We start from the raw sequence: 21885 nt of genomic DNA, 5'->3' as shown, positions 1-21885 counted from the left end.
TTGCATTTCGCTCCCCCAACACGTGCACCGGAATGAGCGATGCTTCCAACGGTCCTTCGAATCAATTCCTCCCAGAACGCCAAATCCGGGTGGACGCAAAGTCTGCTCAAAGAGTCTAGATATGGCCTTACGTGACACAGCAATCAAATATTTGCTAATTAAATCGTGTGACTTTTCTTCTTCTATGCTACAGAAATTCAATTGACCCACTGTATTGTAGAGCAAATTAAAAGCTTTAATTACAACCGGAAGGGGGTTTCTAAAGTTATTTTATTTCGACGATATTAAAAAAAAAACAACAACAACCAAAAATCCTAGTTATGAAGTTTTCGGTTTTATTTTTATTTTATTTATTACATTTGAGTGGATATCATTTGATGAAAAACAGGTGACGGAGGCACTTAAATATAAACAAACTATATGGGCTGTCACTCTTGTTTGTTCACCTCTCTTGTTGACCATGTGTGTGTGTATCGTCGTGACAACGATATTCTAAACGTGCAGTGATGTGAACACAAGAGCAACGATAAACACATTATTCCAAACAACAACAAAACTTGTCTCAAAAAACAAACAAACAAACAAAACCCTGCTTATCCCTTTTGTGAAGAAAGCGGAGACAAATATGATCTTGTTTTTTCTTTCTTTCTTTTTTGCTCCATTTATTTTTTTCCCACTCTCTCTCTCTTAGGGACACAGTCTCGTACGCGACTTCACACATACACTTCCAGCACCCGCACACTCATACACATGCACTCAGACTTTTTCTCTTTCCACAACCCTTTCTCTCTTTTCTTTCACTTCCTCCCGTCTTGTCCACGACAACACCAGCCAAGCAGAACCCTCACGGCAGTCAGGCGAGACAATGAAGCAGGCCCGGGTCTCCAGCGCGCAGGTCTCAGCAGCTTTGGACCACATTCATCACGTGACTCGCCCGGACGCCCGCGTGCTAGTCTCAGCAGCTTTGGTCCACATTCATCACGTCACTCGCCCTGACGCCCAGCGGCGGTGCCCCTCTCTCCGGAGCGGTGACGTTCGGGGCACTGGTGGTGCTAACATTTACACATGTCAGTCCACGTGGCCGTCGGTGCGTGCTGCTGGCTTCCACGACTGCAGCAAGTGGGTCGTCTTGGAGAAGACAAAATGCTTGTGTTTTCATCTGAAACAATTGTATGAGAGGTTGACGACAGTGACGTGATATGCACGTGTCCTTCTATGAGACAGAATCACACACACACAACCACAATCGCATACAAAGATAAAACGAGGGAGGGACATTCTAAATTCCCAATTTAAGGAAAAGTGTAAATGACAAAAGAAGAAATGAATATTTATTACACACCTACACGCGAAAGTAGTTTTAGTTCAAACCGTTGATATACAAGAACATTCTCGCATCCTCGTCATCGAGCTTTCTGACTTCAATCTCCAGAAGTAACATTCCTTCCCTGCCTCTCCCGGCATTTTCTTTTCAAACCAAATCTTCAGCCGTTCCTTTCTGTTGACCTGACATTAATGTTCACTTTCCAAAGCGACTAAAGCTTCGATATTGTGGCGATATTCTGTCAAGCCGCTTGTATGAATTTTTTCTGCCCTTCCTTTTATTTCCTTAAGCCGCCACAGGAATCCGATTGAAACGACAAATATTTGCATGCCCTATAGAATGATCAGGCCACTCTCCTTAATTGCAAAGTAAACGCAAGGGGACCTTTGCATAGCGACGCTCGACCAAAAAAACAGGAAGGAATTAAATCGACTACCTCCAGGCCTCGCGAGAAAACGAAATGAGAACAGACCATCACGAAAAGGTGCAATTTGGTATGAAATACATCCAGACAATCGGTGACCAAAAGGAACCAGAATAAACTGTTTTCGTGCAAAAGCTAAATTTTCTCTTTGTAAGAAAATTAAAAAAAAGGGAGATGATTTAATGTTCCATTCCTGCTGAGTTCTTTGTCGCACGAAACGGGAGGATTTGCGCTCAGACAAATATTTTGGATGAAATTACCCGGCTATGTTATTTTATTTATTTTACCCTGACACCAACATGGGGCTGAAGAGCACACTTTCCGCCACGCAGAAGCATATTTTGTGCGCGGATAACAATTCAAAAGAGCGGACTAACATTGGTCAAATAGGCTAAATTGGGCAGAGTGTGATCTGGACCGGTTGGCTGACAAACAAGAGCGCCTGGCCAAACTTACGATTCATTTCCGCCCCGAGCTGTCCAAGAGGGCGAAGAGAGGCGAAACATTACAGCCACTCGATTAAACAAGTAGTGCATTGACACTTTACCACTGGGCGGAGACTCCATGGCTTCAAACCGCGCTTTTCTTGCCCCCTTTTAACTCTTCTTTTGAGAGATCAACGTAGTCCGTTACTTGACTTGCCCTGTCAAATGTTAGCGCGCCGAAAACTGATGACTCCCTCTAATGGAACTCTCGGGTATTTCCTCTCTCCATTTCCTGTCTCGCCTTTTTGCTCGGGACCTCGCGTGATTCGGAATGTCTCGCTGGCAAAAGAACAGAGATGTCGATGGTGTCGGACACTGAACAGCCGAGCAGAGGCGGTCGTAGCTGCCAACAACGGCGGGGTCGTGTGACGTCATTATTCGACGATTGCAAGCGAGCGATGAAGCGATGCCTGGACGGCGATGTAAAAACAACATGAATTGGTTTCGTTACTAATGTGGATGACCAATTGACCTTTTATGTTGTTGCAAATATTAGTGTTTGTGTTAGTCTAGATTAACAGTGTTTGAATGATCGTGACTGTGAAAGGTTGGAGAATTTTTTTTTTTTTTTGAAAAGGGTGGACAGTCTTTACCTTAACCTCTGGGTGGGGGTTTTAAAGACCATAATTTTCTCGGGGCCAGCTCTTTGTGAGATCGGGGCCTAAAGCTTTACCTTCCCCTGGAATCAGGTAGCCATTCCCGACAGCTGGGTCAACTGAAGGAGGAAGCCGCTGTGCAACATGGGAATCGATTTGTAACGCCTCTCATTTCCCTGTCAAGGAAAAAAAAGACACACACACACATACATAAATATACACCCACTCACATATGTATCACAGATGATGTATAAATTACCTAAAGAATGATTGTAACTAAACAGGTAAATGGAAAAGAGAAATGCACTACGACATCGCGTTTTGTCAGCCGATGTCTCACATGCATGGAGCAGTTAGGCAAGGGAAGCAACCCTTCTATTTTGTTTGACTAGTCACTCAGTGCTTGCGTCCCATGCAGCAGCGGCCTAATTTTTGTCTCTGCCATTACTCGCTCACATGTTCAGTCCGAGGCGATGCAAGGGATATAACTGTGCTTAAATAAAACGTTATCGTCTTACTTCCCCTTTATACCCTCTCGCTATGCAATAGAGAAAAAGAAATACAAAGAAAACAAGAGTGACCACTGTTACAGAGCTTCAAGTCTCGCCACCTTCAGTACATAAAGGTAAACATCCTTTACATCGCGAGTAAACATCCTTTAACGAAGATTAATGTATCACAGTACCTGTTGTTGACATGGAAACAGACACCTCCGCCACGCACCTTACCGGTAATTGTAGCAGACCTGTCTGATCTGAGAAGTCGGTAATGGTTAGGTCAAAGCAAACATCCTTTGATCAGTCACTTTCAGTAAATGTCAACAAACAAGTAACCCTGGCTAGGGTGAGTGCGCGTGCGCTTGTGCGTGCTCCATACAAAGTCACTGGTTTTGCTCTTCCTTCATAACAGGCTTGGGGGAATGTTTTTTTACTCAAAAGGTCATTTTGATATTTATAACATCATTTGCGGGCCACACAACATTATCTACTCAGATCACCACAAATACCTTTTCGTAATTTTGTGCGCGAACAATTAGTTCTGCCCGGGAAAGCATAGCGAGACGACTGCTTGGCGTCTGTAAAATATTTGTTAATGATCAGAATGTGTCAAGAGAATACAGTAACAAAGCCTTTTTATTATCCACAGCTTTGTTTGTGGTTGTGCAGTGAACGTAGAATAATAATAAAAATCGTGAATATGAGCACACAACTACCTCCTCCTAATGTTCGATGCATTTGCGAAATGTCCACACACTCACACACACAGATATGATTATCCTTTGTACTTTTGGATACTTGTACGCGAACTGTACACAACACTTAGGGTAAAGGTCAAATTCATGTATTATTATTTTCCAGTGTCGTTCACACAGGCCGCGGGTAGCCGTCTAAAAGCCTCCGTGTCTGTCCTGTCATGTACTCGTATGTGTTCTGTCTATCCGTAATGGACGTTCCGTGCTTGTCTCTCAAAAGTGATGTAGTTATAAAAATTATTATTATTCACTTAATATACATTTTTATTGCTATGAAAATTGCTGCTAGATTTACTGAAATTTACGGTTGCCTTGGGCTGGATCGAATGTCACCACCCTGCTGTATATGATTTGGAACAGCTTAAGACCTCTCGTCCCCTGTATTATCCCCTCTTTCTCTCTCTCTTTCTCTCATCGGGAAGCAATGTCAAGGTGTCACATTCATACATCTCCTCGCATCGTGAGCGTTAATTTGAACTGAATGGTTGCAATCTCTCTATGTGCCTAATTTAATTTTCTTTTACTAACGGAAGAGAAGATATTTTGCTGCCGGAATTAATAGGCGCCTAAACTACAGTAAGTTTGAATCAGCAAATAAATGTTTAGCTTGAACGGACAAAGCCCAAAGTTGTAAAGTGGGCGACTTGTCATCAATACCAGAGTTATATAGTAATGTTAGGACCCCGCTTAGATGTCTGTGTGCCCTTGGAGTAATAGTTATTGAGAGGTAGCAAAGATGCCCTTGGGTAATGAATCAGGAGTCAGTGTCCGCAGGGGCTAAGTATGACATTGCAATTACGAAACTGAACGCTTTGTTTGCCTGCCTGACTTTGCCCTGGGGAACAGACTCACCCTCCTTCACAACTACATCCCCATGGGGGCAACTGCGCAGCGTTCATGTTGTGTTCCTTGCAAGGGACTTGGACCAGTCTCCTAAAGTATTTAGTTTTGAAAGCCCGGATCCGTCTCTTCCTCCTGGCGACCCAGGTCCACGTTTTACAGCATGATGGCAGCGACTAGAAACTTGTATAGTCTGAATTTGTTACGAGACCTCAAAAACAAAACCATCGGCAGCGAGAGCACATACGAGATAGAAATCAGTATGGACAAGAGCAAAGTGATGATGAAACACCATCAGACAAAGAAAAGCGGAGATCCATATAAAGAGTACAACTTGGAGTAAGCAGAGTTTCAGGTATGAGGACGGCAGCTGCTCGAAGTACATTAGTTTTAGAATCAAAGCAGCGACAGCAGAGATGGAAATATAGAAAATATGGAAAGCTTTACCACCAAATTTAAGATATATTTCTAATATAACACTTTTAAACAGTTTATGTCGACCTGTCTGCTGTTTTCCTTCTTTTTGTCTTTCTACTTTTTTTTCTAGTATTTTTTTATTTCTGTTATCATTTTTCTGTCGCAATAGATAATTATTTACTTCTATCTGTGAGTTTACACGTCTGTGAGGCCACATATTCAGACTTACTTGTCCTTTTGTTTGTTTTCCTTGGTTCTAACTTTGAAGACATTGTTGAATAACACTTAAAGAAACCCCATCAAAACAACGACAACAAACTGGAGACGAAGAAGAGATTTTGGGAAAGGAGAATGAAAACCCTATCAAAGGGTGTTGTGCTGTTTTCCCCGGGCGACATAGGGAGGGCTGAAAGACGCCATTTCGATCGATCCCACAAGGCCTCGCGCGCCTGCTGATGAAATTGCCTCCCACCGATTGCGCTGCTGAAGTTCAAACGGCAAAATGAAAGGTTCGGGGTTTTTATTCATTAGCTTTTCAATGCTCATCTGTCAATATCTGACGAAAGAACGATAGCGAGGAGTTTGCGGAATCTCATGACCAAACACTGAGGAGTAGAGGCAGTGATGACAGTGGGTTGCTGATGCTGGGAGGAGGAAAGGCAAGGAGGAGAAACTCCTCTCAGACGAATGTAGTGTCGTGTGCAAAGGTGCACAGGAATAACTTTCAAGCTATTTTTAAATCTCAACGAACACTGCTTTCGTCAAAGACGCAAAAACAATAAACAACTACAACCCACGTTCTATACTATCGGCACTGACAACGGTCTTCGCATCAACATCAATAAACATTTATTTACGGTGGACACGTCACGATGGTGGTAAGAACATGTCATCAGCAAAGTTTTTAACCGATAAGAAAACAAACAAACATGTTATTTTGTCTTCAAGACTCTTTCGGAAGAATTTTGTGTCGTTTCGAAAAAAAAAAATTCAAACGAGAAGAGCGCTTAAAAAGTCTGATGGAAGTGACCTTTGATAAGAACACAAAGACAACAGGATGAATCATTATTTAATTTTTAATGGAAATTATCTGCAAGGATACCAGGTTATTTCCGGTGCTGCCCATTAGGACTGCAGACAGGGTTTTAGGAAATAAGGAGTGTGGCGACTGCACTGTTTGCCGCCTGATTTAATGTCAGTGTTTTGACCACTCTGCTTGTCTAGAACTCCAATGGAGCAGTCGGCACGAGAACACAGATTTTTATTCCGGGTGTTGTGGTGTCGCTGGTAATGTACGGTGCTGCCAGCCTCGCTCGGGTGAAGTCTCATGTAGCCTCATGCAGAAGATTTGCTCATAAACGAAAGTCTGGCATGACATTGGACAAAGAGTTGAGAAAAGGTTTTGTTACAAAAAATATCATAGTTTTAGTATTCTTGGGGTATTTACTGTTTACTGTGTTTGTTGAATAATAGAGAGAAATTATGGTCGAAGAATTAGATTAGCGTCGTGTGTGTGTGTGTGTGTGTGTGGTGTGTGCGTGTGATATATATATATATGTGTGCGTGTGTGTTCATGTGCGTGCTCACTACTCAATTTCGATTTTTCCATCCCCAGCCAGGACGTGCAATAATACGAACTACGAGATTCCGATCTGCGCATGCACGAAACAGTTTTACTCAACCAATCACACCCGTGGAGCGCAGGGTGGACGACTATACAATTTGGCACGCAAAGTAAAAATCGTTTACGACGAGGGCAACTGGAGTGGGCAACAAAGTTCAACTACTTTGCTTTTTTTTATTTTTGTGGCAATTAATTTGCTTGCACTCGCGCATGTGTATGGTCAATATTATGTCACAAGAGTCACATACGGGACCAGAGGGGGAGCTGAGGGGGAGGGATTGTGGGAAACAGTAGCATCGAGGGCTTTGTCCTTTGTGAGAAAGTCGAGCAGACACGGTATTGGTGTTTCTATGTCACGGTTTATGGATGTCAAGGACCACTGTGCGCATGCGCGTTTGTGTGCGTCCGTGCGTGTGTGTATGATGTATTTATTTTGTGTATTTCGTGTGTTTGTGCGTGTTGGTGGATGAGTATGCGAGGTTTTGTTTTGTATCTGCGTGTCTTTGAGCAGATGCTTATGAAAGGTTTAGTATGTGTGTACTTTCGTGCGAATTTACACGCAATTTTACAATTTTTGTGTTTTGGGAATTTTAGTACTTTTTGGAGGTTTGTAAAGTGTGTCAATGTTGAGTCTTAATAATTTTGGTAATGACTATGGGAGCTTTCGATAATTTTGTGACTTTTGATAATTTTGGTTAATGGTAATATTTTTGACAGCTTTGCTACTTTGCAAAATTTTGAAGCATGTTGTCCTTCCCATGTTCGCACTTGCCAGCGTGCTACCCCACAAAGACAGAAGTTGGGTCTTAATCATATTGTAAGGGTGGACTACTCATAAGTGTCATGAGTTCATCCACTTTACTAACAGAAAGTTTTGACAAATTTGTAAAACATTTTGTTGGCAGAAAAAGTGGTGTAATAATGTCCCTTGTACATATAGTATTAATACTTCGGTCTGAAGGTAGCACAATTCTGACATTGATATACCTGTTCCGTTTACATGACGAACTGCACTGTATGTATTTGCATGTGAGTGTGTATTTGAGAGAAAGAGAGAGAGAAAGATTTATGCACAATGCAAACATTCACTCACACACAACACTTCACATACAAACATTAATCACCTATCATTCTTGTCCTCATGTATAGCTCATTAGCTCCCCAACTTAACAAACAAAATGCAACATTAAATATCCTCTTTCTGAACAGCCAAGTCCTTCGTCTGAACATTTGTCACCAAACCCTGTATCAAGATCCAACATGTCGGCAAAAGTAAAAATAGGAATTCCTAACAGCAACATTATTGATCACCACAAAGAACATCGATTACCTTGTCGAACAAACACAACATCACAAGTTTTGTAAAATAAAAGCCGTTTATTTTCACAGTGTCCAGACATTCACACACAAATCATAAAGCTAGCGTTTATGGCAAGTTCTTTACAGGCGAATAGAAACATTGAATTATGACATTCCGATCTTTTGTGATGATCGATTGATTTTTCCTCTCACATGTGCGCGAATGATGATGGAACGAGCTCTGATTAGTTTTTTTCTTAAGTAGGCCTCAGAAGGAAAATATTAATAAGTCGTTATTGAATGTGGGGGTCGTTTAGCAATACACCAGCTTTACAGTCTGTTGATGGGAAAATCATGTTTGTAGGCTGAGATGCGAGGCAAATAATATTTCTTGTGTGCCTTCTCGAGACTGAAAATAATGAACATGTGTATTTATGGAAAAAAATACTCGAACGTTCATAAATGATGCACTAGCATGACTGCCTGAGTGACAGAGTGAGTGAGTGAGACTATTCCTTTCAAGATAAACCCAAGTATTTGTGTTTAGAGTGAGTTTCAATCAGTATCAGATGCAAATTTTAGCGGTCCATCAAGAGGTTCTTACATCGAAACATCACAATTCTCTGGTTTTGGAAAAAAAAAATTGTTTCCCGTCCTTACGAAATGTAGGCTGTTGACTGGACATTAGAACTTTCTTTCTCACTGGCAGTGGCTTTCATAGAACACAGTAAATGGTAATTAAGTCAATCTACATGTCTTTAAAAAACCATAAACAACAATTTTGGGGGAAACTAAAGACATTGATTAAAGACACAGACCTATGATTGGTCATCGTGTCTAACTCTTGAGCTAAACTTCATGCATGACTCGGGTTTGATGGTTGACGATTTATGTTTATTATGTTCACAAGTATAAATACATTTCGGTTTAATATTTAAACCGACGAATTCTGCATTCTGACCATCCGCACACATACACTGATTGCCAAATAGTAAGCATACCTCACGTGTAACAACAGACCTATTATCATATTGTAAACAAAGAAACAATAAAGACACACAGTATATCAACAACGTTTTACAAGGTTATTTTACAATGAATCAACCGGCAACACTTTCCGGTGCATGGTGAACGATTTTAATACAACAAAGCAACATGCAAATTTTATGCATCTTGGGTGGTTTTACACTCGGATAACTAACCTGCATCCCCTAAAACTGGAAAGCTTCTAAAAATAGTTCACAAAGATGCCAAGAGGGAGTACAGCTTAACTAGATCATGAGAAAAGGAAAGAAAGACAATAAAACTATGCCAGAGAAGTAACACAAGGACCAGGGTGATCAGATGTGTGTATATGTAAGGCCTCATATGAATCGACGAACTTTGCTTAGTTGACCTGTTTGCTCACTCATCACGTGTTCACCGTCTCCAACAGTCATCAGTCTCACGATACTGCAGACGGGAAGAAGGATAAGAAGAAAAAGTTTTCTGCACGAAAATCATGAAGAAGTTCGATACTGTCTAAACCTACCACAGAAATACAGATACGCAGAATTTATCAGAAAAAATATAGGAAATGGCTACAGGAACACAGGAAAGAAATGCGATAAAGATGTAAAAAGATGCCAGAAGGGTGGTACTGTTACAGAAATATTACAGAAGTGGATTTAATAACTAACTTGAAAAATTGAAAATCTTGAAAACATTGTGATCACAACTGTACGAGTGACGCCTGAGCTCCATTCCAAACTTGTTTTCAGAAAGCAAATAACAGAAATTTCAAATAAATGAACAAAAAAATATTTTCTTCCTCCTGTTTCTTTTTAATCAAAACATTTTTACGACTTGATAGGTAATGTCCATTACAGGAAAAAATACACTGGAATGAGATAAATGGAGTCTCAGCCTCTCAGGAACTTGTGTTTTTGTCGTAAAAAATACTCAGTAAGATTCATCACGAATCTTTCAAAATATTTCTATATATTTTTCGTGCACATCTTCTCAAGCTGAGACGAGGAACAGCATTGTGAAGGAAGCTGGTGGAATATTTTGTCAGCTTATTCCAGATGCATGCCAAGTCATTTTGCCTGCTCCAGACAACAGATGGGGAAAATGGAAACTACGTCCGACTTCATTTATCGGAGAAAAGAACAATTCTGACGTTTGGCCAATGGCGAGATCCTTCAACATTTATTAGGGAAGTTCGACTGTCGAGACGATCCCTACAGTCGTGTTCCAGACACTTCCATCCCTGACTGCTTCTCTTACGAACGAGCTTCATTCTGCTCAGGACGAGAAAACCTTGCAATGTTCACTTGAACTTACTTTAACAACCTGTCCTTTTAAGCTTCTGAGGCTAAATCTCTCTCCAATGAATTGTTCCTTTGTGTGGGTTGTACTACGTCCACAATGGAAAGAAGAGATAACTATACGGGAGAGGAATGCAGCTGGAAATGGAGAAGTAAGGAAACTCCTCCGCACTGAAAAAAAAGCAACAGAAAAAAATTTTTCTTCTGTTGAGAATTTCAATCTACATTTTTCTTTGATTGATTGATTGATTTATTGATCGATTGATTGGAGTGACGGTCCTGTCATCAACAATCACGATTCTGTTTCAGTTAATGCTAAGCGTGGTACTAAGAGCAATTATGAAAATTCAGTTTCTAGTGTGTTTTAGTAAGTAACTAAGAACAAGAACTCAACCCATCGCCTCTTGCTCTTAGAAAAGGCAAAAATAGCGATGATGATATTATAAATCATAATTAATCAAAATAAACCACAATCGGACTAGAATGGACAATCAATAAGGGAATTGATAACACGTACAATTATTCATTAAATATATCAGTAAGAAAGATAAAGATAAAAACCGTATAATGATAAAACCAATTTTATTAATAGTTGTCTTTCATGCTTGTATACTTCACATACTAAGTACAACAGACTCAGTCATGTACTATGTACGTGGCAAAATAATTTAACATCATATTGAGAATCAAACGAAAAAATCGCTGAAAAAAAAAAATGGATTACAAAGGGTTGATCTCTTGCTTAAGAACTGGAGCCGTATTCCTTTCATCTGAAATCGAGATTTAAAGATCGTCAAGCTGAGAACAGTAATGACAAAATGTCACCAGGGTTCGCGATGCACATACATGGTCGAACGACAGACTATTGTCTTTGTGGAAGACTAGCTTAGTTCTGGCATTGCCCTTTACAGACATCCTACACCATTCTTGTGCTGCCAGGATGAGAGTCTTGCTACATGGATTAAATAATCGTGGGAATCCTTCTCGAAAACATGGTCTGGACATGTAAACGCCTTCGGTCCTACTATCCCTGGTTCGTATACATCGCCAGTCGAAGTACCCTGTTAAATGCTAAACAGAAATAGTCAGACAGCCACTGTCGCACCCCCAGAGAAATTATTCTTCCACAATTGCACAGTTCACAATTGCACCGACATTGTGGAACCGGGGATCAAGCTATTGGTCTTGGCCAGAACAAGGTCCTGTTTGAGGCTTCCAGCGAGTGGGACATCTACATGGCTTCCTCTCTCGATTGTCTCACGAAAGAAGGGAGGCAGTAAAACTTGCACGTTGAACCCTTTGTTAAACTGCTGCTGATTTGTCTCAAATGCTGATTGAGTGATGGGGAGACATTAAACTTAAGGAAACTCACGAAAAAAGCAGCGAAGACTACATGATTGCAGTGTGCTCGTAGGACGGAGAAAAATCAACGTGTTGTGACAAGGATGACAACAGTTTATTGAAATACACAATCACGTAGTTAATCACGTAATTACACAAAGCTGGAGGTGCGGTAATTATATATAGAAAATCGCACCATTCGGATGCAGTTTGTTCGAAATGAGACAAGAGGATATCATGACAATAAATAGCGACATTGGTTTTTAAATGGAAAATTAAATGAAATACGAAGGTGATTGTTGTAGATGGTGGTGGGGGACTCTCTCTAAAAGTAATTATCCTTGGGGTCGTTGTCCTAGAAATGACCTGCTAATTAGAAGGAATCTCTGACTTGGACGTATAGTGGCTGATGACCAGACTGAAAACTGAATAGTGGAACACACAGGTATGTGCAGAAGCTGTAGTAAAACATGGATGTAGAAACAGGTAATCCTAGTCGTCTCCAAATAAACACACATTCACTCATATTACAAATGCACACACAGACATATGCATGCATAGACAACACACACACACACACACCCACACGCGGACAGGCCAATCGCAGGAGACGACACTCACAGAGCCATGGATAAAAGTAACGGAGCAGACAAATGGCAGAAGTGCTGAAGGACGGATGACGAGATTGTTGTAAAGGTGATTAAAGAAGATATGATGAAGATATGAAGAAGATATGTCCCAGTCCTAACAATAATTGCAATAAATTGTTTAACAGAAAAGGCACGGAACACAGCTATCGTGCAAATATTCCAGTAGATGAAGGTGCAAAGTTCGCTGATGTAACAGAGTATAGAAGCCATGGCTAAGTAGGTACAGAAGCTTTGTTTACTAATCACAGATAAAACAGTTTAGCAGAGCATGTTACCTGTGTGGGATGTTTACACGATTGTTTTCAATGCCATTTACGAGCTTTGTCTTGCATCAGGCAAGAGAACAGTTAAAATTACATTTGATGATGGAACTACAAAGAAATAAGCTGTTTGTAAAACTTGACATTCACGATTTCTGACAATTCACACAGAAATAATGACAGAACCAAATAAAATCAGCTATGTATGGCTAATTCTCATTACCTTTAGAAAACTTTACATCAACAAAGTAATCGGTCCTAAGATTACCCCCACCAAAAAAAAATAATAATTGAGTAAACGATAGAAGAAAACGAAAAAAGATCATGATACATAAATGCATTTCAAATAACTTATGTTCAAATGTATTTTTATTTTTCTTCTATGATCTGAGCGATGAACTGGGGTGTGTCACATGTCATCCAGGGTGGGACGAACGCACTCGATGTAGAAACAAGAATACAGTTCTTATTGGAGTGGCATCATCATTGTTCGCATTTTGGGCGATAACTTACATCACGTGGGAAACTGTTACAAAAGAAGGATAACTATGCATCCCTTCTTAAGTCATCAATTATCAATCACATTATCAATAACTTCTTGTCGCTACAGTCGCATATTTTCACAAATGTTATAAATTACTCCTTTTCAGAAATGAGTTCTAATCCTCTTGTATTCACAAACAATAAAAGTTGTTTTTATTTTCACTGCACATCATGTCTAGCATGAAATAATTTAGGAATTAATCGAACTTGAGGAGTTAAATCAATACTTCTCAGAAGAAGACTATTCTGTTTTGCCAGGTATTTGTTCTTTCTCCTTGCCTCTCTACTTTTGTTAGTCTTTCTCCTTCATGTCAGAAATTTCAAAAAAATCTTTTTCGCCGCAAAAGGCATTTTCAAACTCATACTGTACTTATTACAATAACTGGGAATTCTCTGATTTATTTCTTGGACACAAACCCAAAAGCAAGGCATTACAGTTCACACTGGAAGTTTCATTTCTATCCAGGAGAAGCCGGTAATAATGTCTTTGTTTCCTCCTCTCCAAAGGGCAAATCAAACATGATCATGGAGCTGTCTCCAGGTGTCCCCGGTTTCTGACACTCCGATATGAATTCACACAATTCTTTGTAAATCCCACACAAGTCTCGGTTTTTAAGTTTCATGTTTCTAACTGCAAGCAGTTCTCTGAATCAGGGACAGTTCACGAGAAAAACTAGTTCCACAGCGCTGTACAAAGGCCAGAAACAAACATAACTGGACCGCAGGACAGAGGTAGAACTATGAGATAGTAATGGAGGAGTAATAAACGGCAAGGTATTTTGATACATATAGAGAAAACACCACCTGATAGACAGTTTGTAGTATTTAGCTTACTTCCCCTCCCTCTTTCCCCTGTCCCTCCATCAATGTATCCGATGTGTTTGTGGCGAAGCTGATGGCGGGTGGTTGCCAGGTCATCTTTATCTCTCATCCCCACCCCCAGTCACCACCACTCACTCCTGACTGGAATGTTCTCAGCAAGTTTTTCTTCTGCTGTTCACACACAGACGACAATCTATTTACTTCGATCTTAGGAACATGTCACAGCTTCATCATGTTTGTGATGTGAAAGTGAGTCAGCAGCTACCAGAGACCTCACTGAGCTCAGGTGTTGTGACAGGTGATCAGGTTACCACTGGGTCTGTCAAAATACCTGTGGCACTTGTGTATTCATTGTAGTGAGCTTTTCACCCAAACAGGGCATGTCCGGGGATAAGATTGGGGAAACAAATGTCAGCCATACAGGCTCCAGGTGGACAATGTCAACATCAATGAGAGACGGACAATGAGCAAAAGGGACACAACTGTGAGGCAGTGTAGTCTGTGGCTGGCATAACTTGAAAGACGAAGACGAGCAGATGGAGTCCCCTTGCTTCCTTTGTCGGTTCCTGTAAAAAGTAGATAAAAAGAGGCTAAAATAGAATTATTTCCCCTTAAAATTTCTTATTTAAATTAATTAGAAGAAGAAGAGAGAAAGAAAGAAAAAACAACATGCCGGAAGGAAAGAAAAAATGCGATAAAAGTAATCTAGTCTTTAAATTTTCTAAAAGGAGGTTTTTTTTTAAATCGTAGTTAAACATTAAATTTAGGGATGTTTGAGTTTCTTTCCGTTATAAGATTTAGCAGGGTTTATTACTGACAGAGTTTGAAGGCGATTACGAAAAGAAAGAACGTATCAAGCATCACGTGACACTGAACTGCAGGAACTCATCCCATCACAGTTGTAATTCACACTCTGGTCACCAGGTTGAATTAAATCTTCATTCTGTTTACCGTTGTGTCTTTGGTCACTAAATTGGTGTAAATCCTTATACTTTGGTTCATACGTTCGTCGGCTTGTCTTCTACTCTCACAGCGCCACCTATAAAATCCCTTTCCTTCGTTTCCCACTCGTGAGTCGCCAAGCAACGAGTTACTGACTTATTCTTCTTAGGATTTTTTGTTTGTTTGTTTGAAGCTGATGTATGGGAGAAGTGCTTTTAGCTAAAGACGATTTCTCAGTGTAGGGAGTCTTCGTGGAGAAAACGTGTGAAAGAGAGGAAAGGGGTTAGGTGGGAAAGGAGTAGAAGGTGGCTGGATGATCAGTGTTATATTTGTTATTCTCTATTGATATTGTATAATGTAATATTTGTATTATTTATTTTATTGTTATACTACTGAATGTTCATAACGCTTTTAGAACTATCTTTATTTCATTTATGTTCAGGTGCTGCTATCGTTATATTTTAAATTCGCCTTTTTCTGGGCTCCATGTTTCTCTGAATTTATATCAAATTAAAATTTAGATTGTTTTCTACTATTTTCACAGTTAATGACAGTACAGACTGACGTAGTTTTTTTTAGGTGGATTCAACCTTTACAGTCTTTGTCGTCAGGAAAGTTTAGTTAATAAGCTTTTAATGACCTTTTGTGTAAAAACTTTTAATCTAGTTGAATTTGCTTAAGACCTTTTAACGTTTTTTTTTCTTTGTGGGACTTTTTTTTAGCCTTTATCACCACAGCTGAGTGCAAAAGGATGTGCGTTCCTATTTAGATATTCTCAGTGTAGTCTGGTTGTAGCTGTTTTCGTCTGGTTTAATTGTAAAAAAAAGGAAGGATAATGGCTGGACTGAATGTAACTTTGATACATCCATCACCCCTACTATTATACCTTTACTTTGTTTCCGACACTTTAAAGTCAGTTATAAATATGAATGAACAGCCATATGTGTTTGCTTTCCCCATAAAGTGATACATTAGACTGTACACCATTATAGAAATATTGTATGGACGATTCCTGGAAAGATCGAGAGAAGGGAACATTCGACATGACAACATGGAGTTATTCATGTTATCAGTATCAGGGACAGACATTTATGTACATAAGGGCTTTGCAGTTCATGGAAAGCATAAGGGAAGAGTTAACTAAAGAATATATAATTTTATTACATCAGTTATTTTCAATCAAAATGTCGTTTCAACAGACGCTTTATTGAGGGCATCAAAGTTGATATTTCCTATAAACATAACATCTGAGATAAAATTTTCCAGGACCTCACTAATCTGAACCAGAACGGACTGTCCCCCACTTTCACACAGTCTCGCAGCCTCTATCCAGGGAAATGTCCTTATGCTTTACAAGAATTCACTTTTCCGGATGGCAGGGAGGGAGTGAGAAGGAGTGAGGGTGTGAGAGCCGTTTTAATACCATGTAGTGCACGGGGAAGAGGAAGATGCAGACTCCCTTTGGGAGTGAACAGGAGATATAAATAGTAACAGATGCTATGCCATGGGCTATGCAGGAAGCGTGAAACTGTGATAGTTATCTCTGGAATCTTGTCCACAGCAACTCACCTCCCGAGCTTCACTCTCAGGTTCTTACGAGGAAAGAAGGAAGTTTGAAATTTATTTCAGGACCGTTTGTGTTTTGTCCACAATGAAACTTTGCAAGAACTGTCTCCAGGTAGCATCCTGATTGTCAAGATTTCCTCTTCTTAGTCGCCAACATTTTTCCTCTGCTGAATCACGACTCTCTCAGTTCTTGTCACACGATTCCTCTTTGCGTTTTCTATATCTGTCTTTTATTTGTCCTCTTTCACTAGTCATCAGTACTGTTTGTTCTTCCGTCGTTCATGTGTTGTTCACGTTAAGTTCTTTTCTCGAGGACTTACAATCGTGAGTATGCTCTTTATAAATTATGCGCTTATTATTTATTATTATTTTTACTTATTTATTAGTTTAATTAATTTATTTACTGTATCTTTCAGCTTTATAGCTCGATACAAGATACAAATCCAGTAGCAGAGTCGTCCAACTACACAAACAAAGGCAACGAAGAAGGGAGAGATGGTGGGGAAAAGAAGATAATTATATATTTTTTTCAAATCTCTTCCTAACATTTGTGACAGACGTAGATAAACCAAATTAAAATTTAACAAACTTTCTTTTTTAACCACTTTTCTTTCTAGCTAAAACTCATCTATTATCACACACTGAAAGATGGAAACATAGTTACCTCTCTTGACATTGTAGGTATCGGCTGAAACAAAGACATACAGTGTGTTACAAATGTCTCTTGCTATTACAAGACAACAGCAAAAAAAAAAGAAATGAAACGACCCTGCTTGACCCGTGAACTTACGATTGAAGGGGAGTGTCAGGACCTTATTCATCTTGAGGGTGCACATATCTCTTTTCCTTCGCTGCCTCATCTGTCCTACTCTACAAAGTCAACTGTTGTAAGTACGCGGCGTGACACGGGTTTCGAACCACCAGTGTGCAGCCTTTGGCTTCTGAAGCCGTTGTTCTAATACTCAGCTGATATCCACTACCTTCTTGCTCATACGTCAAATCATTTTTACTCATCACATAAAGGATGCGTTCCTAAATCATTATCAACATTAATATGCGTATATAAATACATATAGCGGGTTGAGTATCTCTATACATATAAGTTAATAATAATAGGAAAAAAATGAGACATTAAACAATGTGAACGTCTTTCTCTCCCACACACATGCGTGAAACACACATAGAGAGATAAATATAAATAAGACAGAATACATTTACTTGCGTACAAATAATGAGCATTTTCAGGGATGTGGGAGAATTCTGTTTGTCTTTCTGTAACAACCCTGCCATCTCCTCAGGCCCTTTAAGAGAGATAGAGAGAGAGAGAGAGACGGAAGCAGAGACACCCCGTGCAACGTGATTAACAAGTGGACAGGCTGGCTGGAGACAAAGAATGCCCATGGGTTTGTTTTTTTCCTTCTTGCTTCGTCTGCTAGTAAAACAAATAGGACAGGTTGTCGAGCTGACTCAATTTCTTTTTCAATCCAAAAACTGATGTTCTTTCTTTTACCTTTTAGGTTCCGTTGTTACACATATTTATCTACCATGTCGTTAGTCCTTGTGTGTGTGTTTGTGTGTTTTTTTTTTTTTTTTTTGTTAAAAAATTGAGTTCGATTTATTTCGAAATGTCAGCGCAAATCCAAGTTGTCCACAATTACTTGAAATGCATTTACTTTTTTAATTCAAGTAGCTGAGGGGCTTATGTTGCAAAAGAAAGGCAATGTTTATTCATTACGCAAAAAGAAAATCGCGAAATTGCTTCATTTAACAAGAGAACACCTTTTTATCTTCTTTTCTTTCAATATTAGCCCCGATACATTATCAGCAGAGCGGACCTTTAAGCTCAACCAGTTTGACATCAACCTTAAATTAGACACATCCAGGCCATACCGACTGCCACTAAATCTTTCTTTATCAAACTAGGAAAACATTCCTTTCATGATTTCGTGGTTATTTATTATTTATTTAGTCTTTTTTCTGCAAGCGTTTAATGTTCTTCAAGTTTCAGGTAACCAAAATAATAAGGTTTCAACGATTAATTCTAGAAAGCATTTTCTCCGCCAAGAAAACAAAAACTCACTTATCTCTGCAAAGAAACTATTTACCAACTGAATTTAAACTGGAGTAATTTACGATCTATCTTGTGTTTAATAAACAGAAAAAAATGTCTAACAAACTACAAACGTTTTTATTCGTTCGGAAAGTTTATTGAAGTTTCAAAAAATTTATTTCCTGACTGTTGCTTTACTGATTCAATATACTTTTTTAAACGTAGGCGGTCCATTGACAACATCGCGGAAAACTCGTTTAAAAAGGGGGAAAAATATTCTAGCTAAACTCAGAAAACTTGTAAGAAATGTGAATAATGTATATTGAGTTTTAACGCCAACCAAAATGTTCTAGAAGACAAACTTCTAAGCCATAAACAATTTTTCCTACAAAAATCTACTGATGTGGAACAGGACGTGAGAAGGAGCATTTAAAAAATAGAGTCGAGAAGAAATTTCAATGCACATTAAAAAAAGTTGTTGGCTTGCTCGTTCTCTTCTCTTTCATAGATGAAATCCTGCTTGTGTTCGATAGAAAGTCAGGATGGATCGATGGTGGTGGTGTTCCGAGTGAAGAATGTTCATGCTTGATTGAATCCCGTGTTCAGTTGAGCTCTTGGCGAGCAGGCAACGTGTAACCCAATACTCTCCAGAGAACGGCTCGGCACTGGCTTGAAGAACACTCATCATAAACAAAGTGTTCTGCAAACTTCTAATTGCTTCTCTACAGTAGCTCATGCAGAACAAGGACATTTTGGCATCCTGCATGAAGACGTGTTCGGAGAGTTTTGTAACCAAAGGTAATAGGTTGTAACACGTGCCAATGTTGGTTTGGACATTTTATTCTTCATCAATTTGAAAGACTGTATCGCGTGCCGATAGTTTTGGGTCAGTTTCTATTGCAGTGCTAATATTGGTTCGAAGATCAAACCAGTGCTCATATTATTTGAAACAGTTTTATATATACAACTGTGTTAGCATGAATCGGAAACATGAATGCAAAAGAATAGCTTTTTTTGCAGACCTTAGTACAAGTTGCAATTATTTCTGAAGGATGAGGCTCCAGTAGCAAAATCTCCATCAATAGCCTCAAAAGGACGACACAGTCGAATTTTTAGTTTTAAAAAATCGCACTTTTCTCCAGGGTCTAAAGAACCTTTTTCTGTCGTGGGCTAGACTCGGTTGATTTCTTCTAGCAAAAGAGAATTTGATTTTTAAGATTTTCTAATGCTCACAACACTTTGAGGTTTCTTTTAGTTCTTCTTTTTGTTGTTGTTGTTCTTGTAGTTACTGCTCTTGTCCTTGTTGTTCCTTTTCATTTTTCTATCTTGTTTTTCTTTCTTCAATCACCGCAATTTATGTTTCAAACATTTAGAGATATAGTCGTATTACAGAAAAAAAAGATTTGCTGTGGGACTAGCTTTCGTCTGTAAAACATGTATTCTCACATTTTCCTCAACTTTCGTCTCTCTCGACGACCCGTTCCATGACCGATGAAGGACTAGACATGTTAAAATGTAAATATTTCGACATTTTTTCTAGGGAAGAATGTTTACAGTTTCCTTGGATTTTGCGAAAAAAACATCAAATGGCGTGTCTCGGAGACGGGAAGAGAATGAGCCAAGTGTGACTAATACAATTTGGGTATCGACCCATGTGCGTCCGATAAGCAAAGTGGGAAATTGATGTCACGTGAGACTTCACAACGTTCATCATTTTCCATCCAGTCCCGGAAATTGGAGGCTGTAAGACCCAACTAAATGGCTCTTCGATGAAAATCGAGAAGCAAACACATCGATGTTGGAGGACCGCTCAACTGTTCTCGCCTGGACCGGAGAGGCATCATTTCTTGTCTTACTAAAATTCGTAGGAGTAGTCTACAACATTAAGACCACGCTCGCAAATCGGTGTTCAAACATGACCCCTTCATTGCTCTCTTCAGAACTCTTGACAATAAAATAAAGTCTCGATATAGAATTCATAAATGAAGGAAACGAAGACAAAATAATAATGGAAATAAAGGTATCAAACTTCTAGGTTAGTCAAATATTAATTGTTGACGGTATAGATAAACATTTAGCAGAAGCATCTATTTTATAAAATGTTTTACTGTAGGCACCTATATGTTTATTTTTCCTAACGGCTGATGTTTTGCAGTTATGTAACAAGTTTGAAATCGTTGAGTGATGTAAAAGTAATATAAGAACAGATTTATAGTAAACAAGTTTTAAAGAAACAACTCTTCCTACAATGACAGCATGAAAAGAGATTATAAATAAAAACATTTCCAGATTAGCCGTCAAAACAAAGTTTTTATAAGGTCAGGAGGTCAAGTTCTCCATTAAGGACGTATCAGACTTTCCGCTGCTTGTCTATGAATCAAACCTGCGATATTTATCTTTGTTGTTCCTTCCTTGTCTTCCTGGCCTTGTTGGTCCCAACTTTTAATGGTGCATTTCCTTCGCCAACAAAAGGTCACCTTCACAGTTCAAACCAAACAGCCATCGACCTTTCGCTCCAGCTAAAGGTGAAGTCTGGGAAAGTTCCAGATTAGATTCTTCCGTGCGAGTCACGGCGGTCGTCAGGTGCGCTGGCGGCCTTGATGGCACGAATAAAATTTATCATGAAATATTGCCTTCGGCATGTACGCTTGGGATGCTCCGCAAACACGGAGCGTGGTGCCAGACACTCAGAGATGCCTTGATGGAATGTTGATTGTCTCGTTGCTTGCTGAAGATCAGGATTTTTCAAGACCAGCTTGGCACAAACCACGTGTTTTTCAGGTCACATCTCTATTTTTTATTGATAGTGTTGTTTTTGTTTTGTTTGATGGTGCAAAAGAGCTGACGTTCTTAAGTAAAATGCGCAGCTAATGGTTTGAAGCTCTTTTCATCTCCATGCTATGGCTGCTCAAAGTGTTTCTTTGGCTATAATGTAGTCTTTGAAAATATAGTTAGGAACCGATAGAAGATTATCAGCAAGCTATAACACTCGGGACTACTAATGAAGCCAGAGAGTTAACGAAGTAATACATTCACTTTCCATTACGAGCGGACGAGGGAAGGGGAAGTAACCAAACCACAGGTGACTGCAGGCATGGATGTGAGATGGAAAGTGGGTAAAGAGTGGATCCACGCTAAAGA

The 21885-nt window shown here is 39.5% G+C and overlaps 1 protein-coding gene across 3 annotated transcripts in view; it reads right to left on the bottom strand.

Annotated features, from left to right (window-relative positions):
* Nucleotides 1–8324: 8324 nt before the first annotated feature.
* LOC112554294 (zwei Ig domain protein zig-8-like) overlaps nt 8325–21885 on the bottom strand; it is a 102410-nt gene continuing 88849 nt past the window's right edge. For all 3 annotated transcript variants that reach the window (XM_025222016.1, XM_025222017.1, XM_025222018.1), the window contains 2 exons: nt 17359–17382; nt 8325–14752 (listed from right to left, as the gene is read on the bottom strand). In XM_025222016.1, the coding sequence (XP_025077801.1) occupies nt 14598–14752; nt 17359–17382 (179 nt within the window). In that variant the 3' untranslated portion in view covers nt 8325–14597. The remainder of the gene's footprint in view (nt 14753–17358; nt 17383–21885) is intronic.

This window comes from Pomacea canaliculata, linkage group LG13, assembly GCF_003073045.1.
Source record: "Pomacea canaliculata isolate SZHN2017 linkage group LG13, ASM307304v1, whole genome shotgun sequence".
Lineage (NCBI taxonomy): Eukaryota > Metazoa > Mollusca > Gastropoda > Architaenioglossa > Ampullariidae > Pomacea > Pomacea canaliculata.
Note: the sequence above shows the minus strand (reverse complement) of the source record. Positions and strands in the feature narration are given on the sequence as shown.